General features: G+C 63.3%; 1 protein-coding gene across 4 annotated transcripts; it reads right to left on the minus strand.

The window, feature by feature from the left end:
• Positions 1-5,766: 5,766 nt before the first annotated feature.
• Positions 5,767-17,276, minus strand: NBL1 (NBL1, DAN family BMP antagonist). 4 transcript variants are annotated; one of them, XM_070079208.1, is made up of 4 exons: positions 17,055-17,276; positions 8,442-8,629; positions 8,238-8,349; positions 5,767-7,110 (listed from the first exon to the last, which is right to left on the minus strand). In XM_070079208.1, the coding sequence occupies exons 2-4, from the start codon at positions 8,606-8,608 to the stop codon at positions 6,883-6,885; spliced, it is 507 nt and encodes a 168-aa protein (XP_069935309.1). In that variant the 5' UTR covers positions 8,609-8,629; positions 17,055-17,276; the 3' UTR covers positions 5,767-6,882. The 4 variants fall into 4 exon arrangements, with proteins under 4 accessions (XP_069935309.1, XP_069935307.1, XP_069935310.1 ...); XM_070079206.1 differs by lacking the exon at positions 17,055-17,276 and adding an exon at positions 16,067-16,192; XM_070079209.1 differs by lacking the exon at positions 17,055-17,276 and adding an exon at positions 14,601-14,718.
• Positions 17,277-19,462: the final 2,186 nt, after the last annotated feature.

The raw sequence follows: 19,462 nt of genomic DNA on the forward strand, positions 1-19,462 counted from the left end.
CTCGCCAAGATCACCCACAGCAAGCAAGCAAGGGTCTGCCAGCACCCAGGGCCGAGGAAGCCCGCTGCAGGTGCCAAGGTCCCTCTTGGCAGAAACCTAAGACCCTACAGGCCCCACCCCCACCCCGAGCTGCTGTGCGGCCCCCAGACACCAGACCCAGGAGATTGCTGCAATGCCCCAGGCCCAAGCCCAGACTGAGAGCCAGAGAGCCCTGCCCCAGGATTCCCCGCTCCACTGCTTAGCACCCTGAGGACTTCAGGCCGGCAGCCCCGGGGAGCCAGTGCTGTGGCTCAGTGGGTAAAGCCACTGCCTGTGGCACCAGCATCCCATCTGATCGCTGGGATAAGTTCCAGCCACTCCACTCTGACCCAGCTCCCTGCTAAAGTGCCTGGGAAAGCAGCAGAAGACGGCCCACGTGCTTGGGCCCCTGCACCCGCGTGGGAGACCCGGATGGAGTTCCTGGCTCCTGGCTCCTGGCTTTGGCCCAGCCCAGCCCTGGCTGTTGCAGCCATTTGGGGAGTAAACCAGTGGGTGTGTGTGCGTGTGCATGTGTACATGTGTGCAGACATGCATGTGACATCCTTTCAAATAAAAAATATATTTTTTAAAAAACAATGCAAAACGAAGGCCAGCAGCCCCATCTCGGGGGGCGTGGTTTGCTCCGTAGGCAGCGGAACAGCACATTGAGACTCGCAGGGTTGTTATGAAACAACGCTGCTATCATCTGCGAACCCTGTGGTGCTGTCAGCACTAGCTGTCGGCCTTGGCGCTCCCATCTGCAAAATGGGGCTGTGTTCGGCTCTGTGGTAACTCCTGGAGCCCCGGCAGCCCAGATGTGGGCGACGGCCACAACCCCGACAGTGCTGCTCAGAATGGGTCCTGGGGGGACCACTGACCTGGACTCATAACCCTGATTCTTCTCCTTGCTCTGTGAGGTTGGTGACGCCTCGTCAGTTCTCCACTGGGGCCAGCGCTGGTTAAGCATCCACCTACAGAGCCGGCATCCCATATGGTCATTGGTTCGAGTCCCAGCTCCTCCACTTCCAATCCAGCTCTCTGCTGTGGCCTGGGAAAGCAGTGGAAGATGGCCCAGGTCCTTGGGCCTCTGCACTCATATGGGAGACCTGGATGGAGCTCCTGGCTCCTGGCTTGGGCCTGGCCCAGCCCCTGCTGTTGCAGCCATTTGGGGAATGAGCCAGCGGATGGGTAATTTCTCTCTCTCTCTCCTTCTCTCTCTATTCCTGCTTTTAAAATTAATTAATGAATAACATAAAATAAAGGTTCTCTGGGATTGGCGCTGTGGTGTAGTGGATAAAGCTGTGGCCTGCAGCCCCGGCATCCAGTTCAAGTCCCGGCTGCTCCACTTCTGATCCAGCTCTCTGCTGTGGCCTGGGAAAGCAGTGGAAGATGCCCAAGTCCTTGGGCCCTGCACCCATGTGAGAGACCCGGAAGAAGCTCCTGGCTCCTGGCTTCAGATCAGTCCAGCTCTGGCTGCTGCAGCCATTTAGGGAGTGAACAAGTGGACGGAAGACCTTTCTTTCTGTCTCTGCTCCTATCTGGAACTCTGCTTCTCAAATAAATAAATAAAAATAAATCTTTAAAAAAAAAAGAAAAAAGAAAGAAAGACTAAGAATACAATTTTTAAAACAAAGTTTTCTGCTGTTCTGAAGTTTGGGTGGTGGAGACGTGAAGAGAATGAATGTTGAACACATTCCAGGGGCTCCCGCTGTGGCGTAGCGGGTAAAGCCACCGCCTGCAGTGCCGGCATTCCATACGGGCGCCAGTTCAAGTCCCGACTGCTCCTCTTCCGATCCAGCTCTCTGCTGTGGCCTGGGAAAGCAGCAGAAGATGACCCAGGTCTTTGGGCTCCTGCACCCACATGGGAGACCCAGAGGAAGCTCCTGGCTCCTGGCTTCAGATCAGCGCAGCTCCAGCCATTGCGGCCACTTCCAGCGGATGGAAGACCTCTCTCTCTCTCTCTCTCTCTTTGCAAAGAAAACATGATGATGAACTTTAAAGATTTATGTATCTGTTTACTTCTTTGAAAGGTAGCACAACAGAGAGAGGGGAGAGAGGGAAGAGAAAGATCCTCCGTCTGTTGCTTCACTCCCCAAATGCCCGCGCAGCCAGGGCTGGGCCAGGCTGAGCCCAGGAGCCAGGGGCTCCCCATGCGTCTTACATGGGGGCGGCAGGGGCCGCAGCACTGGAGCCAGGCTGCACTGGACGGAGCTGCATTGCAGGAGGAGTTTCCAGGACTCCATCCCGGGCACTCCCACATACCACACGGGCTCCGAGCGGTGGCCTAACCCACTGCAGCACAGCCCTGCCCTGACAATCATGTTACCGCGTGTTCGTTCCGGGTAATCAAGTCACAGGTGCGACATTGTTATCGGTACTGTGCTAGAATTTTAATTAAAAAAAAAAAAAAAAAAAAAATCGGGGCCAGGGTGGTGGTGCCACCTTGTGGCCGTACATGTTATCTTGAACTTGAGTCCTAAATGCCTCCACATTTCAGAGTTGGCTGGCCTCCGCCCGTGACTTCCAGCCTAGGCGAGCTCCCCTCTAGAGGAGACAGCTGATGCGCCAGGGGCAGCTGAGGCCTTGCACCCTGGCCCGCGCACCTCCCAGCAGGCTGAGGACAAGGAGAAGGCGGCGTGGTGTGCGGGGGTCTCTGTCTTGTTCACGGCCGTGTCTCTGGCACATATTAGGTGCTCAATGAACAGCTGGTCAGCAGGTGAGGAGAAGAAGCCCCCGCAGCTGTGGCTGCTGTTCCCCAGGGTTTTGCTAAACACCAGGCTCCGGCCAGAGCTCGCTGTGCCTGGGCTCACCCCTTACTGCCCATTTCACACCTGGGCAAACTGAGCCTCATGAACCTGTGACTCGCTCAAGATTCCAGTTAGGCGTGGCCCGGTCCAGCAGACTGGGGCACCCCGAGGTGTGGCGAGCTGGCTCCACGTAGGCAAACATGGCACGTAGGCAAAGAAGGCAGGGAAGCTGGGGTGAAGTACCCAGCCACCCAGAGCATGGCTGCGTGCACCTTGCCGGTGTCAGTATCGATCCCTTGAGAACATCCCAAGGCCATCCACCCTCGTGGAAGGGGGCAGGGGGCTGCAACGCGTCCCTTAGGCTCTCAGGGTGGCTCGGTTTGAGTTTGGCCAAAACAAAAGTTCAGAAGTTACTCCCCACGCTTACACACACACATACACACACATCCATCACCACCACCAGCAACCTGGCACAGCTAACAATCTGTCATCTCTCAAATCCCTTAAAAAATTATTTATTTATTTGAAAGTCAGAGTTACACAAAGAGAGAAGGAAAGGCAGAGAGAGAGGTCATCCATCCGCTTGTTCACTCCCCAACTGGCCACCATGGCCCAAGCTGTGCCAATCCAAAGCCAGGAGCTAGGGCCTCCTCCAGGTTTTCCCATGCAGGTGCAGGGGCCCAAGGACCTGGGCCATCTTCCACCGCTTTCCCAGGCCACTGCAGAGAGCTGGATTGGAAGTGGAGCGGCCAGGACTCAAACCGGCACCCGTATGGGTTGCCAGCACTGAAGGCGGCGGCCTTACCTGCTCCTCCACAGCGCCGCTGGCCCTTCAGATCCCTTTCGCTGGGCTCCCTCGTCCAAGGACAGAACACCTCCCGCACGGCCCTGCCTCTGTGAAAGAGCCCTGCCTCTCTGACCGGGTCCAGCCTCTCCGACCCCATTGCTCTCACCCAACTCTGGCCCCCACCATCTCATGCCTGGACCATGGCTGTGACCCCTGATGGTCTCCAGCCTCCCCCTACCCCCACCCATCTTAGCATCGCTGAGACACAGCTCTGCATGGCCTCGTGCGCTCCAGGGCTCCTTGCTGCACGGAGAATGACGTCAGAACTCTGGCAGCCCCCCGGGGCCTTCCAGCAGCCACGCTGACACTCCCACCTGCTTTTTATTTGTTTCTTAAGATTTTATTTATTCATTTGAGAGGTAGAGTTACAGACAGAGGGAGGGAGAGGGAGAGAGATTCCATCTGCTGGTTCACTCCCCAGATGGTCACTGTGAGCCAGGAGCTTCCTCCAGGTCTCCCACGCGGGTGCAGGGGCCCAAGGACCTGGGCCACCTTCTACTACTTTCCCAGGCCACAGCAGAGAGCTGGATCAGAAGAGGAGCAGCCAGGACTCGAACCGGCGTCCATATGGGATGCTTGCACCGAAGGTGGAGGCTCAGTCCATGTGCCACAGCGCCAGCCCCAGTCCCACGTGCTTCATTCCCAAACAGTCCCTCGCTCTCTTCTCCATGCAGCTGTGACTTTACACCCTGCTTTGCTCGAGAGACAGCCCCTGACCAAGACAGTGCTGGGCGCCGAATCCATTGGGACCACGGCCCAGTACCACACATCTACGCTGCTCTATCTATTTTAATATTTATTTGAAAGGCAAAGAGAGAGAGATAGACAGAGATCTCTCACCCACTGGGTAACTCTCCAAATGCCTGCAACAGCCAGGGTTGGGCCAGGCTGAAGCCAGGGATGGGGAACCCAGTGCAGGTCTCCCAAGAGGGTGCCAGGGACCAAAGGACCTGAGCCATCGCCTGCTGCTTCCCCGGGGTGTGCACGAGCAGGAGGCTGGGATCAGAAGCAGGGCTGGGACAGGAACCCAGGCACTCCGATGTGGGATGCAGAAACCCCACGTGGTGCCTTAACCCCCGTGCCAAGCACCCATCCCTACTGCCGGGGTCCTGACCGCCAGGCTTCAGTGTCCAGTGTGACGTCAGGGGACATGGGGAGTCCCCTGTGCCAGAGCCTGGGCTTCCTGCTTGAAAGCCACATGGAAAGCGGCCCCCGCGCACTATCGGATGGCACCCTGGGCGTCGGGCTCCTCTAGCTCGCGGTGTGGGCTCTGGGCCAGACCGGTTCCAGTCTTCAGTCTTTTTATTTTCTAAATCTGAAAGTCAGAGGAGAGAGAGAGAGAGAGAGAGAGAGAGAGAGAGAGAGTTCTTCCATCCTCTGGCTCACTCCCCAAAGGGCTGCATCAACCAGGACAGGACCCAGGAGCGTCTTCCCCCTGTAGGTGCTATTCCTCCACTGCTGTCCCAGCCGCCTTCGTAGGGAGCTGCACCAGCCGGGGAGCAGCCGGGACTGCAGCTGGCACCCAGAGTCTGCAGGTGTCCCAGGCGGCAGCTTCACCTGCCATGCCACGCCACTGGCCCCTGAGTTGTCTTGTCGGTGACATTCCTCACCTGCACGACCCTGGGACAACTGCTAACCCCTCTAGTGCCGCATCCACAACTCCCCGTCCGGAGTGTGTGCCCTGGAAGTCGCGGTGGGGAGTGGCCTGTTCCGAATACCCTGGCCAGCAGCTGGCTGCAAGCAGAGGCGGCACCCGGCGGGCTGGCTGTATTCATTCGCCGCTGGTGGCCTGGGGTTCTGTCTGTTTCCCCTGTACCAAGGCCCAGGCCAAGGCTGGGGTCCAGCCAGGGCTGATGGGGGAGTCACCGTGAGGGCAAAAGGAGATGGCCAGAGGCCAGCCCAGGGCACCGAGGGCGGGACATCTGCCGGGCGTGGTTCTAGAAGCCCACCCTGGGTGCACCTGATGCCAAAGAGCAGCGGCCATGGGAGGAGGTGGCAACCATGGAGACAGTGGGTGGGGGCAGCAGGAGGGATGGCTTCCCCCCTGCCGTGGGAAAGTGGGCGGGTCACAGGGGGATGCAGGGAGCCCTCAGCACCTGCAGCTCCGCACGGCTCCCTCCCTCCCCCAGCGCAGCCGAGGACGAGAACGAGAAGGCAGGTGTGGAAGGGGTTTATTGCCAAGGAGGCGCAGGGCTGTCAGGTGGCGTCTATCTACTGGCTACAAGGTCCAGCACGGGGCGGGGGCGGCGACCAGCAGCGCCCTGGGCGCACGCGGTGCTGGGACAAAGGCACTTTCTTCCTGGCCCCGGGTCCCACCCCACTCCGGAGGTTAAAGTGCAGCTGGGAGCCAGGGGTGGCGGGATGGGGGTTACAGAGATGTCAGCCCCAGCACCCACACTGCAGTGCCTCAGGCTCAGCCAGGGCCGCCCTTCCCCCACCGGAGGCAGGCCACCCTCTGCCCCCCACCTGCCTCCGGGAGAGGATGGGGCTTCCTAAGGCCTTCGGACTTGGAGGGCAGTGGGCGGGGCCAGATCTCCAAGGTGAAGAGGGTGGGGTGCGCGTCTCAATGATGGTCCGAGGGCTGGCCCAGGGAGGGTCCATCTTTGCCTGCTCTCCCCAGCCCGAGCACCAGGCCAACCCAGGAAGCCGGAGAAAGGCCAGAAAGCCTGGTGCCCGGTTCTGGAGCTGTTGAGTCAGCTGGGCCCTGCCCGGGCCTGACTCCCAAACCCCCCAGCAAGGGAGGTTCCTGCGCTCAAGGGAGGGGCTTCCCCAGGCGGGGAGGGAGCCACAGGGCTCAGGGAACCCGGGGGCGGGGCTGGAGCTTCCAAAGTCAGGGTAGATGCGGGCACAGTGCCCACCCTCGTTCAGGGGCCCCTACCCCACCCCCATTACACCATCTGCACCCCCAGGACCCTGCCCCACCGAGAGCTTGGGCCTTAGCCTGTGCTCCATCTTCGGGACCCCCCCTCCCCCTCCCAGGAGCACACCTCTAGAAGGCAGAAAGCAAGAGGACCCTCCAAAGAAAGACCCCACAGGACCTTGCTTCCTCCCCCCACCCGTGAATATATTAAATTGTGCAGCCTGGCTCCGCCCCTCCCCTGCAGATCTCCACGGCAACCGGGCAGCAGTCCAAGTCCAAGTCCGAATCCAAGTCCATCCAGTGCCAAAGGGGGGCTTCAGCCTCTCCCCTCACTCTTCCCCGGGGTGGGGGGGTGAGACCCAGCATTCCACAGGGGGTCCTGGGGGGGGAGGGGGGGAGAGTCGGGGGCCTCAGTCCTCCGCCCCCTCCTCCTCGGTGTGGGGGGCGCCTGGGGGCTCCTCGGGCTCGGGGGTCTGCCCGCCGGGCTGGGCGCCGGGCCCATCCTCGCCCTGCACGTAGACGCTCAGCCCCTCGGGACTGGGCTCCTTGCCACAGGCCTGGCAGCTGCAATGCAAGATCTTCTCCACCAGCTTGTCCACCCGGGGCACCTCCTCGTGGCCAGGACACTCCAAGGTCACCTGCGGAGAGCAGGGCAGGGGTGTGTATGAGGCCAGGCCACACCTCCGCGTGGGGCCAGACACCTGAGGCAGCTCGGGGCGGGGGGCATCCGGGAGGGGTCTGAGCCCACTGCAGGGGCCACAGGACTTGTCTCCTCACTCCCGGCCCTGCTCCCTCCCTGTCCACCCCCCCACAGCAGCCACAGGGCCCCCAGGAAAGGGAGGGGCTCCGGGCTGAGCCGGCTGCTCGCTCCACCATCACCTCCGGCCCCGCCCTCCCAGCTCTGCCTACTGATTCTCTCAGCCTGCGCCCTGCCCAGACACCACTTCCTTCCTCAAAGGGGACCCAGGCCAAGGCCCCAGCCTACTGGGGTTCACCCCGCAGGAGACCCGTGGGCCTCCTGCCCTTGCCCTTCTGATGAGCCTGCTGTCTGTCTGGCCGCCTTTCCCCCTCCTGCCCCAGAACACCTGCTCCATGCAGGCTCTGGGGACACGCGGACGCCCTCAGGGGATGCAGGGTCTGGTGGGGCACACAGAGCTGCAGAGCCCACCAGGTGCAGGTGCAAGCCTGCGGCTGCGCCACCTGCTCCAGGGAGGCCCTCGGGGCTCCGAGAGCCAACCGCGCGCAGGGTCGGGGTGGGGGTGTCCAGGGAGGGGCCCCAGAGTGCAGTGCTTAAGCCAAGGGCAGAAGAATGAACAGAACTTGACCAGGTTTGCCCAGTAGGGAAGGGCCCCGAGCAGAGCAGGTGACAGGCGAGCTGGTGCCGGGTGCCAGGCTCAGAGGGAGGGTGGGGGCAGCAGTAAAGACCACGCTGGACGGCGGGCAGCACCGGGCAAGGCCAAGGCTTGCTCCTGGCCTCTCACCATGGGGACGCTGAGAACACAGGAGTGGCACTGGGGCAGAGCTCAGGCAGACCCTGTGTCCTGAGCAAGCTGGGGTGGGACCCAGGGCAACCCTGTCCGCCTCCCCAGGACAAGCCCTGTGCCCTGAGCAAGCTGGGGTGGGACCCAGGGCAACCCTGTCCGCCTCCCCAGGACAAGCCCTGTGCCCTGAGCAAGCTGGGGTGGGACCCAGGGCAACCCTGTCCACCTCCCCAGGACAAGCCCTGTGCCCTGCTCGCGCGGGGGGGGGGGGCAGCAGTACTCACAATCTCCCACATGGACTGGGCAGGCATGCAGGAGTCGCAGTGCACCAGGGACTCTGTGGACTGCGGGAAGGTGTTGGGGACGCTGTAGCTGAAGCACTGTCCCAGGCAGGCCCTGCGGGAGGAGATGGCACGGCACCGGTGTCACAGAGAGGCAGGGCGCGCCCTGGTCCTCCTCCCCTCGCCCCCAGGGCCCCCAGCTCCCACCTGTTCTGGATAGACTTGGCCTCGCAGCCGCTGTGGCCCACAATCTGGGTGATGTTCTTGGCCTCGCACCAGGCGCTCTTGTCCGGGAACAGCGCCAGCTTGTTAATGGGCGGGGGGGCAGCCAGCAGCATGGCAGGGAGGACGGCCCCCACCAGGACCCTGAGCATCGTGCCCGTGGCCTCGGAGCCCTGGAGGCAAGCACAGGGGGCGGTGAGGGGACAGGTGAGGTGAGGCAGGGCCCAGGGGCATGGTGGGGGGTGGGGACATCAGAGCGTGGCTTCTGGCATCTGACGCCTGGGTTGGAAACCCAGCTCTGCCGCTCACTAACCCAACAGAACCCTGCTCGCTCCACTTCTCTCTGAAGCTCACGGATGGGGCCATTAATGGCACCTGCACCAGGCGGCCACCGGGAAGATGAAGTGAGGCGTTCGGTGAGCCTAGCACAGAAAGCACATTCCATCCCAGGTAGCTTCTTTAATATAAAGGGTTATTGATGTGAAAGGCAGAATGAGACACAGAGAGATCTTTCTTCTGCTGGTTCACTCCCCAAATGGCCATAATGGCTCAGGCTGGTCCAGGCTGAAGCCAGAAGCTTGGAGCTCCATCCAGGTCTCCCACGTGGGTGGCAAGGGCCCAAGCACTTTGGCTGTCCTCTGTCGCCACCCCAGGCGCATTAGTAAGGAGCTGGGTTGGAAGCAGAGAGCCAGGACTTGAACCCCATGTTCTGGCACAGGGGGCGACGCTGGCACAGCAGGCAGCCACTCAGCTCACTGCACCACAACGCCAGCCCCCCATCCTACGTAGCTCTGAGCAAGTTACTTTAAAAAAATTCTTTGTTTATATGAAAGGCAGAGTGACAGAAGGGGAAAGACTGGGCCACCATACACTGCCTCTCAGGAAGCTGGATCAGAAGTTCAAACAGCCGGGAGAACGGGCACTCTGACACAGGACACGGGCACCCTGAGCAGGGGCTTAACCTGCTGCAAGACCACACCAGCCAGGGCCAGCATGTGGCGTAGCGGTAAAGCTGCCGCCTGCAGTGCCGGAACCCCATATGGGCACCGGTTCGAGTCCTGGCTGCTCCACTTCTGATCCGGCTCTCTGCTGTGGCCTGGGAAAGTAGTAGAAGATGGCCCAAGTCCTTGGGCCCCTGCACCCACGTGGGAGACCCGGAAGAAGCTCCTGGCTCCTGGCTTCAGATCGGCTCAGCTCTGGATGGTTGCAGCCAACTGGGGAGTGAACCAGCGGATGGAAGACCTCTCTCTCTGCCTCTCCTTCTGTGTAACTGTTTCAAATAAATAATAAATAAATATTAAAAATAAAAACACCAGTTCCTGAGCAAGTTCCTTCTTATCTCTGCCTAGATTTTTTCATCTAAGAAAGGGAGACGAGGTGGGGCTGGCACTGTGGCGTGATGGCTTAAGCCGCTGCCCGCGACACTGGCATCCCATTCCCACGTGGGCTCCTGTTTGTGTCCCAGCTGCTCCACTTCCGATCCAACGCCCTGCCAGTGCTCCTGGGAAAACAGAAGAAGATGGCCCAAGTCCCTGGGCCCCTGTCACCTACTTGGGAGACCCTGAAGAAGCGCCCGGCTGCTGGCTTCAGCCTGACCCAGCTGATGCAGCCATTTGGGGAGTGAACCAGCAGATGGAAGCCCACATGCTCGCTCTCCCCTCCCCACCTCTGTAACTCTGATTTTCAAATAAATAAATAAATAAATATTTAAAAAATAAAAAACACAGCCTGGCAAAGCATCAGTGCCATGACTAAGTCCTCACGGGTGCCCCTCAGTCACCAGCTTCCATCTCACTTGACACCTTGTGTCCTCCAGGGAAATAAAAAAAAAAAAAAAACATCCACATGGTCCTCAAGGGGCTGGCCACCACCACGCCCCTGGAAGGCCACGGTGGTCAGGGTTCCGACCTGGCGAGAGCCAACCTCCACCTGCATGGCCTGGTGAACTCCTGTGCCACCGGGATGGCCAGACCTCAGGCAAAATAATAAACCTGGACACCTGGACCAGTTTTTCCTTTATAGGACGTCCCATCAATGCCCCCGGGGGCAGAAGAAGACAGTCGAAGCCAAGCACTTGACCCCCTGTAAGTTTCCAGGCATGGCAGGATAGGGCGAGACGCCACAACAGTACCAGAACCGGCCAGCAGATGGCGCTGCAGGACAGAGTGTGGGTGTGCCGGATTCGGCTCAGCGGGGACCTTGGCACAGTCCCCAACTTTATCTTCTGCAAGTTTCACCAACTCCCACACCTCAACTACACGGGGGAGGGAGGCTCCAGAAGGATCTGGAGAAGAGTGGACAGGATGCTGGGAGAAAGCACAGGCCCGCACGTGCTGTTCGGGCAACTCAGGCCTGTTTCCCCACTCATGAAGGTGACCGAGATGGGTGGTCCCCAAACCTGAGATCCTCCGATTCTCAGTGGGGGCACTTGGTGGACAGCGTGTCCTGGGTGGGGTGTGAGCCCACATTTTTAACGAGCTGGGATTCTGGGTCTTGGGACTGTCCCCAGAGGGGCCTGGGGGGGCTGAGTCAGGAGGGGTCAGGCACAGCTCCCACTGCTCCCAGAAGCCTGGCGCCAGGGGTGGGAATGGCTGGGCCTGGGTCTCCCACCCAGACATCCCACCCAGGGCTGTCTGCAGAGGCGGCCCTTGTGTGCAGGGAGGGGCGGTGTTGGGGGGTCTGTGTGCAGGGATGGGCACTGCTGGGGGGGCTTTGTGTGCAGGGATGGCAGTGCTGGGGGGGTCTTCGGGTACAGGGATGGGCAGTGCTGGGGGGATCTGTGTGCAGAGAGGGGCAGTGCTGGGGGGGATTTGTGTGCAGAGAGGGGCAGTGCTGGGGGGGGCTTTGTGTGCAGGGATGGGCAGTGCTGGGGGGGTCTTTGGGTGCAGGGAGGGACGATGTTGGGGGGTTCTTTGTGTGCAGGGATGGACAGTGCTGGGGAGGTCTTTGTGTGCAGGGAGGGGCAGCGCTGGGCGGGCTTTGTGTGCAGGGAGGGGCAGTGCTGGGGGGGTCTTTGGGTGCAGGGAGGGACAATGTTGGGGGGTCTTTGTGTGCAGGGAGGGACAATGCTGGGGAGGTCTTTGGGTGCAGGGGGGGACGATGTTGGGGGGCTCTTTGTGTGCAGGGAGGGACAATGCTGGGGAGGTCTTTGGGTGCAGGGGGGGACGATGTTGGGGGGCTCTGTGTGCAGGGAGGGGCAGTGCTGGGGGGGCTTTGCAGAGAGGGGCAGTGCTGGGGGGGTCTGTGTGCAGGGAGGGGGGTGCTGGGGAGGTCTTTGGGTGCAGGGAGGGACAGTGATGTGGGGGCTCTTTGTCAGCAAGGGGGGTCTTGCACGCTCCCGCAGTGAAAGGCTAGATGGGCTGGCTGGAGGGCCTGTGTGCGTGCTGGGGGGCGGTGACCAGTGGCCGCCCGCGGGGCTGTGGGAGCTTCCCCAGCTCCTGTCTTCCTCTCTGCAGCTCCCCAGCTCCTGGACCCCAGTGGGCTGCAGGGGCCCTGCTCCTGGCCCACGGGCAGGGGGAGTGGGCGGTCCAGGCCCTTACCCACCTGTTCCCAGCCCTGCCCGCGAGCTCCAGGGCACAGCCCATGCTTCCCGCAATCACCACATCCTACCAGAACAGCAACCTGACTAATTCCCCAACACGCTCAGCTTTCAGGAAGCCTCCTTGCGCCAGCAAGGCCTCTGCCCTCCCCCAGGGCCCCGGCCTGAGTCAGGGGCTGACCACTGTGCACCAGACAGGGCCGGGAGGCCCATTCACCGCCAGGGCCCTCAGGCTGCACCGGCTGCTGCCGCCCACACAGCAGGGACTCTCGTCCTATACCTGACCCTGCCGCCCTTGGACAGGCCAGCTGGAGTCAGGGAGGTAACCGCCGCAGGGCGTGGCACGGGGAGTGGGGGCACAGGATTCGGAAGCGGGAGCCTGCATGGGCACCTGAGAGCTGACACCAGCAGTCAGGACGGTGCAGGGCTGAGGTTCAGACCCTGGTCTACTGGGAGCCAGCGAAACAGGGAGGCCTGGGAGAAATGAGAGCAACTGAGGCAGAAGACCACCACCCTGTGCAGTGCCCACCACGCCCGGGGGGGGGGGGGCGCTGTAGCCCAGCCCAGGTAGCCCGGGGAGCAGGGTGTGGGAGGCACACGGAGCTTCCCCGGGGGGGCTCCTGCACATTTCCCAGGCTCCCCCCAGAGAGGTGAGACCTCCAGAAGCAAAGCTCATCCCTCAGAACCTCCCTCCCACAACCCGAAAACAGGGAACCCGCGTCTCCCTGGGAGAGGTTCCGGAGGTCGGTGACGGCGCCCAGTACCCAGCAGGCGCCAGCCCGGCCCGGCTCTCGTCCACCAGGGGCTCATGGGAAAGGCTGGGCTGGAACTGGAGTCTCTCCCGCACCAGGACACACCCAGCCCGGCGGCCCTGATAACCCACGCTGCCCGCGGGTGGGCTCTCCGCCGGCAGGTGGCCTTTCTGCTCCCTTCCTGAGCCTTAGTGCCTCACCCAGATTCTTTGTTCTTCTTCCTCCCTGTCCTCGGGACTGCCCAGGGCTCCCAGAACACCAGGGCAAGGACGGGAGCTGCAGACCCCCTCTCCGCCAACAAGCCCCCTCTGCCGCCCCCCGCCTGTCAGGCCCAGCAGCACCCTTCGCTGGCCCCGCAGCAGCGGCACGTGGACATCACCGGCCCAGCGCCTTCGAGCAGGCCAGGGATCAGGGGCCCCAGACCCTACCCCTGCCACTCCAGAGCTCACAGCCCGGAGGGCGGGATCAGGGGCGCTTGGGGAGTGGAGGTTAACTCTGGCTGGACACTGGATGGCTAGGGGAAAGGCGGTCCCAGTGGGGGAGCTACAGGAGCCCCGGCCGGGAGTGCCCCATCTCCCGGGAACCAGACTGGCTTTCTCTCTCTCTCTCTCTCTCTCTCTCTCCCCGGAACTCACAACAACCCAGCAATGCAGATCCTGTCTGCTGTCCCACGTCACGGGTGAGAACACTGAGGCCCCAGAGGGATGAGATTTTGAGTACGCACAGCCCACAGGAGAACCCAGAACTTGCGCCTGGGCAGTGGCCGGGGAGCCACGGGGACACTTGCCGGTGAAAAAGGTCAAAGAAGAGAAAGAAGCAAGGAGTGGAGGGCGAGGCGCCCAGGGAAGCCAGGGGTGACACGTGGCGCTGGGGAGAGGCCTGCGCTGCCCCCGTGGACGGCGCCACTGGCTCTGGAGTCCCGCCCTCCCTGGGCAGGACCTGGGGTCCCTGCGGAGCAGAGCTGACGCCCCACTCAGCTCCTGTAGCCGAGCTCGTGGCCATGGCAGCCCAGCGAACGCTGCACCCGGTCCCTGGGCACAGGGTGGTGGAACACGGTGCCCTTTTACCACTCCCATCCACCGCCCACCCCCAAGTCCAAGCCTCGCTCCGCGGCGGCTCCGTGGCTCCCTCGGAGCTGCCACTCACACGGAGAAGGAATCTCCTCCGGCTCGTGGAGCATGAGGCCCAGGAAGCGACCGGCCCTGATCTCCCACGTAGGCAACAGGCCAGCCAGCTCACCTGCCCTGGAGGCTGGCTGGGGGGCCTGGCTCCAGAGGGTCCCTGGGGGAAGGCCAGGAAGGCTTCAGGGGTCAGGCCTTGGGGTCCTCCGCCCCCTACCAGAACCAGCACCCTCCCCGAGATGCCCAGTCCGACCCCCGGCTGCAGCCCTGGCTTCTGTATTACGTGCGCCTCCCACTCACAGGATACTGAGGCCAACTCAGAGGCTGAAGCACCCCAGGAAAGGGGACCCCACAACGGCCCAGCTGACAGGGGCTGCACAGGTCCCCTCCTGGACCCTGGTTGTCAGGCAGCACCGCCGCCATCCACCAGGAATCCTGACTAACAAGGGGACAATCGCTTCCCACATCCTCTTTTGGGGAAATCTGAACATTGGGGGCCACACCAGGATTTTCAAGGTACAGGGGAGACACCCTGCCCCGTCACATGCACACACATACACAGGCAACCCAAACCCACCTGTGCCCCTGGGAACACACAGTAACACACACACACACACACACACACACACACACAGAGCCAGGACCTCGTCCCCATTCTCTGCATCTATGATAGACCTGGGTTCAAATCCAGGTTCAGCCACTTGGCACCTTTCAGTGCCTCAGGGGCACCTACCTCCAGGGCAGCTGAAGCGGCACTGAGACCTCCGGAGAGCTGCCCGCCAGGGGTCGAGTCCCGAGTTTAAGAGCCCTGGACTCAGACCCTCCCTGCCCTCAGCCACGCCCCTCCGCTCCTCCCTCCCACCATGAGCTGGGCGGTCCCCAGCCCGCCTCCCGCCCTGATGACACTGGATTTAGGGGAAACCCAAGCAGAGACGATGGCTGGGAAAGGGTTTTAGCAACTGCTAAGTGCTGCCCGGCACGTGGGCTTGCCAGGGCAGGAGCCCAGAGGAGGTCCACGCCAACTCCAACCTGGCAGGGGGACACCAAGAAGGCAGGGTCCCGGGGAGACCAGCCCCACCTACACACAACCCACCATGAGCGGTCAGGCAGAGCCGGGCACCAGGCTGAGTGGCCGCAGGGCGCTGAGGGCGTGGCGTTTGTGGCCGCAGCCCTAGGTCTGCAGGTCAGCAGGGTGGGGGTGACCCTCTAGGTCTTGGAACGAGGACAGGGACTTCTCGACTGTGTGACTGACAGCAGGTCCCTCTGGGACTCGGCAAGGCGGGGTCAAGCTTGTGGATCCCCAGCCCCGCCAGCCCACTTCGGGCTCTGAGGATGAGGTCTGGGCAGAGCTCGACGTGTGTCCAGAGACAGGACAGTCTAATGGTCACAGCCCCCGCGTCTGCCACCTGTAGCATTGGCATCCTGCCTGGGACCGTCCATTCCAGCACATCCGCCCGGGGCAGAGTCTGGCTCCAGCGTTGCTCAAGGCTGTGGCGATTCCAGGACCCGAGCTCACTCACCCCAGGGCGCCTTCCCCCTGGCCCCGGGGAAGGCTCTGGGACAGACAGAGATGAGCAACTGTCCAGCGGGCGGACACGCAGGGCCAGGCCCATGCCACTCTGCCAGGCAGCTCCGGCTTCCGGCTGTGACTAACCGCGGTGCCAGGCCCCCAGCCCAGGGCCACAGCCCTCCTGCCACAGGCCAAAAACAGCCTCCGAAGAAACAGATGCATGCTAACGAGCTGCCGAGCTCCGCAGGGCCGGCCGGCACATCTGCTGGGCAGAAGCCCCTCGCACACCCCACCGCAGCCCTGCCCGCCGCAGGAGCCTCCAAGCCTTGGGGCTGCGGGCCGGACGGAGCAGGGGAAGAAGCCAAATTCAGTCTGAAACTTCCCTGTAAAACCATGAGGCCGTATCGCCGGCTAGCACGGGGCACCCACACCCCTGTCTTGGCCTGCAGCACACAGGCCCCCAGGGACAGCGGGAAGAGGCAGCAGCCTGCAGGGGTGGGTGAACAAGGGGCCGCTCAGGCCTCCCCTCGTCTTTGGCCCCCATTCTTGAGGCAAACCACACCCGAGCAGCCCCAGCCCTGGGGGAGGCTCAGGAGGTCACAGCTTAGACAGCCACAAAGGGTGAGGGGCTCCTCCACCCCCACCCAGCCAGGGCCTGGTCCCTCTTCCCCTGGGGCGCCCCCACTTACAGGCTGGGGGTGCACAGCTGGGCGAGGGTCTCCCAAAGCCTGCAAATGCGGCCTGGACCTCTGAGGTCCGCCAAGTCCCTGGCCACGCCGAGGCAGGCAGCTGCCCTCGACCGCGGCTGGGGCAGGCTCAGCGGCAGCCCCGCCCTGCGAGCGGGCGGGCAGGTGGCCGGCAGCAGGGCCCTGCTGTCCAGACAGCGTCGCGGGGGTGGAATTCATATAAAAAAAAAAAAAAAAAAACGAGCCCCCGGAAAGGGCTCTCCCGGCCCCAGACTCAATTCCAGGTGGGGACGACCCAGGCCAGGCCCCGGGCGCGGGCAGAGGGTTTTGCACTTTGGCCCGGCCCCAGGAAACAATCTAGCAACCCAACTTGGGGGGGTGGGGGCGCCTCCAACACCGTGGGATGCCTGAACTGGAGGGCGGGGGCCCGGGAGCCGCACGGGGGGAGCGGCGCGGGGGGACGGGGAGGAGGAGACATAAAGGCAGAGCCACAAGCCCCGGGGAGCAGAAAACTGAGGTGGGGGGGGCGCAGAAAGAGGGGCGGAAACGGGGCGACGGGAACCGCGGGAGGGGAGAGGGGCGCAGAGCGAGGCCGAGCCGTCCACGAGCCCGGAGGCCCGAGCAGCGCCGGGGGACGCGCGAGCCCAGCGGCCGAGCCCCGGGCGCTGCCCCGGCGCCCGCGCGGCCCGCCCGGCTCCGCATCTCCCTCCGTGTCCTCTCGGGCCGCGGGAACTCCGACCGAGAAACCGGACCCCGAGGCGAGTTTGGGGACGGGCTCCGGGCGCAGCGCTGCCCCCGGCCACCCCCGCGCCGCGCCCACGTCCCCGGCTCCCGCGCCCGGCGGGCCCTGGGCTCCCGAGCTCGGCGGCGGCGGCGCCTCCGCACGGTGCCCGCGGCCGCCCGACGCGCGGGGGTGCGCAGCTCGCGGCCGGGGGCGCGGCCGAAGCCTCTGGAAGCCGGGCGCCCGCGTGCCGGCCCGGGCGGGACTTACCGCGCGCGGCAGCGGCGGCGGAGGCGGCGGAGGAGCGCGGGCGCGCCCGCCGGGTCCTGCGCAGCTGGTGCGGGCCGCGGGGTCGCAGGCCCGGGCGCCCCCGGGAGGCTGGGCGAGGCGGCCGGCGGAGCTGGCGGCGGCCCCGCGAGGCTCGGCTGGGCTGCGCTGCGCGCCGTCTGCGGCCCGGGCGGGCGCGCGGTGCGGGGGAGCTGCGAGCCGAGCGGCTCCGACGTCAGGGAGTCTCGGCTCCAAATAGGGAGCGAGGGCGGGGGCAGCGAGGGGAGGGACGCGGAGGAGAAAGGGCGGGCGGGCCCCGCGCGCGGCCGCTCCCTCCGGGCTGCGGCGCAGGAGGGGCCCGCGGCCGCCGTGGCCCCGGCCCGGCTCCGGCGCGGTCCGACGGCGCGGAGGAGCGCCCCCGGGCCAGGGCAGCGAGCGGGGCGCCGTGGCCGGTGCCGAGGCTCCCTCCCGAGTGTGTCTGCGCTGGGTCTTCCCTCCGCCTGGCTTCTCCCGAGTGCGTCGTGCCAGGCCTCGTGGTGACCAAGCTGTCCTTTAAGGGGCACTGGGCACTGCAGTCTTGGCCTGAGCTGCGGCCCTCCGAGTTCCGGGCGCCGGGAACGCGGCCTACCGGTGGGGGAGAGGGGGAGTCCTGCGGCGCGCCCGTCCTGCCCGCTCCCCGGCGCGCGACCCGTTGTACCCCAGGGCCGCCTGGCCTCCGCTGGAGTCTGTCACCGGGCTTCCGATGGGCTCCAGGCGCTGGCTTAACCGTGCCAAGACGAGAGAAGGATCTGGGAGCCCCTGGAGGAACGATGCTATTCAGAACGCCAGGAAACAGACTCACCTCCGGGGCTCGCAGAAGAGCGAAGGGGCCGTGTGTGCTGTGATCCCAACCCGGCGAGACACCAGCTCTGCCCTGTGACGGTGGCAGCTCAGGGACACCGTGTGGGCCCCGTCTGTGGGACCTGGGGGGGAGGGATTGTTTTCGTGGCACGGTTGAGCCGTGTCCATGTGTTTCACCTGGCTTGGTGGGCGCAGCCCTGCTCTGCCGGTGTCACGAGGTTGCTGAGCCCCGTGGTTGGCTCCTGGTGGCCCGCAGGTGACTCCCTCCGCTGGGCCCTCTCCAACTCAGCCGGCATCGCCAGGCATCCAGGCTGTTGCCTACCCGCTGTTCCCTGTGCCTGCACTTCCCTCCCGCCCGAGGAACCCCCTCTGCAAGCACCGGGTTGGGAAGTCTGGAGTGGTCCTGGAGCAGGGGTCCCTGCCCCCCGGAAGTGTGCCGCTCTCCTATCTGGCCTGGGCTCCCGGAGGGCATGGGTCGGGGGGCTTATTGCCCGGTGCTCGGGGCTCACGGTGGGACCAGGCAAGGTGCACAATGCATTAGGTTGAGTGAGGTAATGACCGTCCCCACCGTTGTAGCACAGGTCAATCTCTTCTTTCTATTGGTTGATTTCATTTATTTGAGGGGGGGGAGAGCGAGCTTCCATCCACTGGTTCATTCCCCCAAATGCCTGCAACAGCTGGGGCTGGGCCAGGCCAAAGTCAGGAGCCCAGAACTCAATCCAAGTCTCTAAAGTGGATGGCAGAGGCCAAGAATTCAAGCCATCATCTGCTGCTCCCGGCATGCACCTCAGCAGGAAGCTGGACGGAAGAGCAGAGGTGGGACTCTGATGTGGCATGGGGCGTCTCCAGCACGCACCGAGGTCCCGCCCTCAAAGTCTTCCCACAAGCTGTTACACAGCGCACAGGCACGCAAGCACTTCCCGTGTGCCTCATCCCCTCCGAGCACTTCCCACTCGTGATAAATCTGCGCGACAAACAGTAGTGCTATCACCATTCCATGAGAAAGTTCACGCCCAGAGGGAGAGGCCACGTGGCCTGGCTGAAGTCACACAGGGGTGCGGCTGACGTCTGGCAGAGAACCACGTGCCACAGAAACCAGCCTCGTGGGCCAAAGTGGGCATGTGGGAAGTACTGATGGCTTTGGGGCAGGTGCTGTGGCGTAGTGGGTAAAGCCACCGCCTGCAGTGCCATATGGATGCCAGTTCGAGTCCCAGCTGCTCCACTTCTGATCCAGCTCTCTGCTGTAGCCTGGGAAAGCAATAGAAGATGGCCTAAGTCTACGGGCCTCTGCACCCACGTGGGAGACCTGGGAGAAGCTCCTGGCTCCTGGCGTCGGATCAGCACAGCTGCAGCCATGCGGCCAATTGAGGAGTGAACCAGCGGATGGAAGACCTCTCTCTCTGCCTCTCCTTCTCTCTCTGTGTAACTCTGTCTTTCAAATAAATAAACAAATCTTTTAAAAAAATAATAAATTGCTTAGACCAACATTTAAAAAAAATACTGATGTCTTTGCAGCGAAGGCTCACCACCCCCACTCTCAGCGCGGCCCCTGGACCCATTCCCACAGTCAG

The sequence above is a fragment of the Oryctolagus cuniculus genome, chromosome 7, assembly GCF_964237555.1.
Source record: "Oryctolagus cuniculus chromosome 7, mOryCun1.1, whole genome shotgun sequence".
Classification (NCBI taxonomy): domain Eukaryota; kingdom Metazoa; phylum Chordata; class Mammalia; order Lagomorpha; family Leporidae; genus Oryctolagus; species Oryctolagus cuniculus.

Excerpts from the sequence above, each read along its gene's own strand:
- NBL1 (XM_070079208.1), bottom strand. The coding sequence starts at position 8,608 with ATGCTCAGGGTCCTGGTGGGGGCCGTCCTCCCTGCCATGCTGCTGGCT. Across the intron at positions 8,350-8,441 it reads GCCAAGTCTATCCAGAACAG|GGCCTGCCTGGGACAGTGCT; the intron begins GTGGGAGCTGGG and ends CTCCTCCCGCAG. Across the intron at positions 7,111-8,237 it reads CCCAGTCCATGTGGGAGATT|GTGACCTTGGAGTGTCCTGG; the intron begins GTGAGTACTGCT and ends TGCTCTCCGCAG.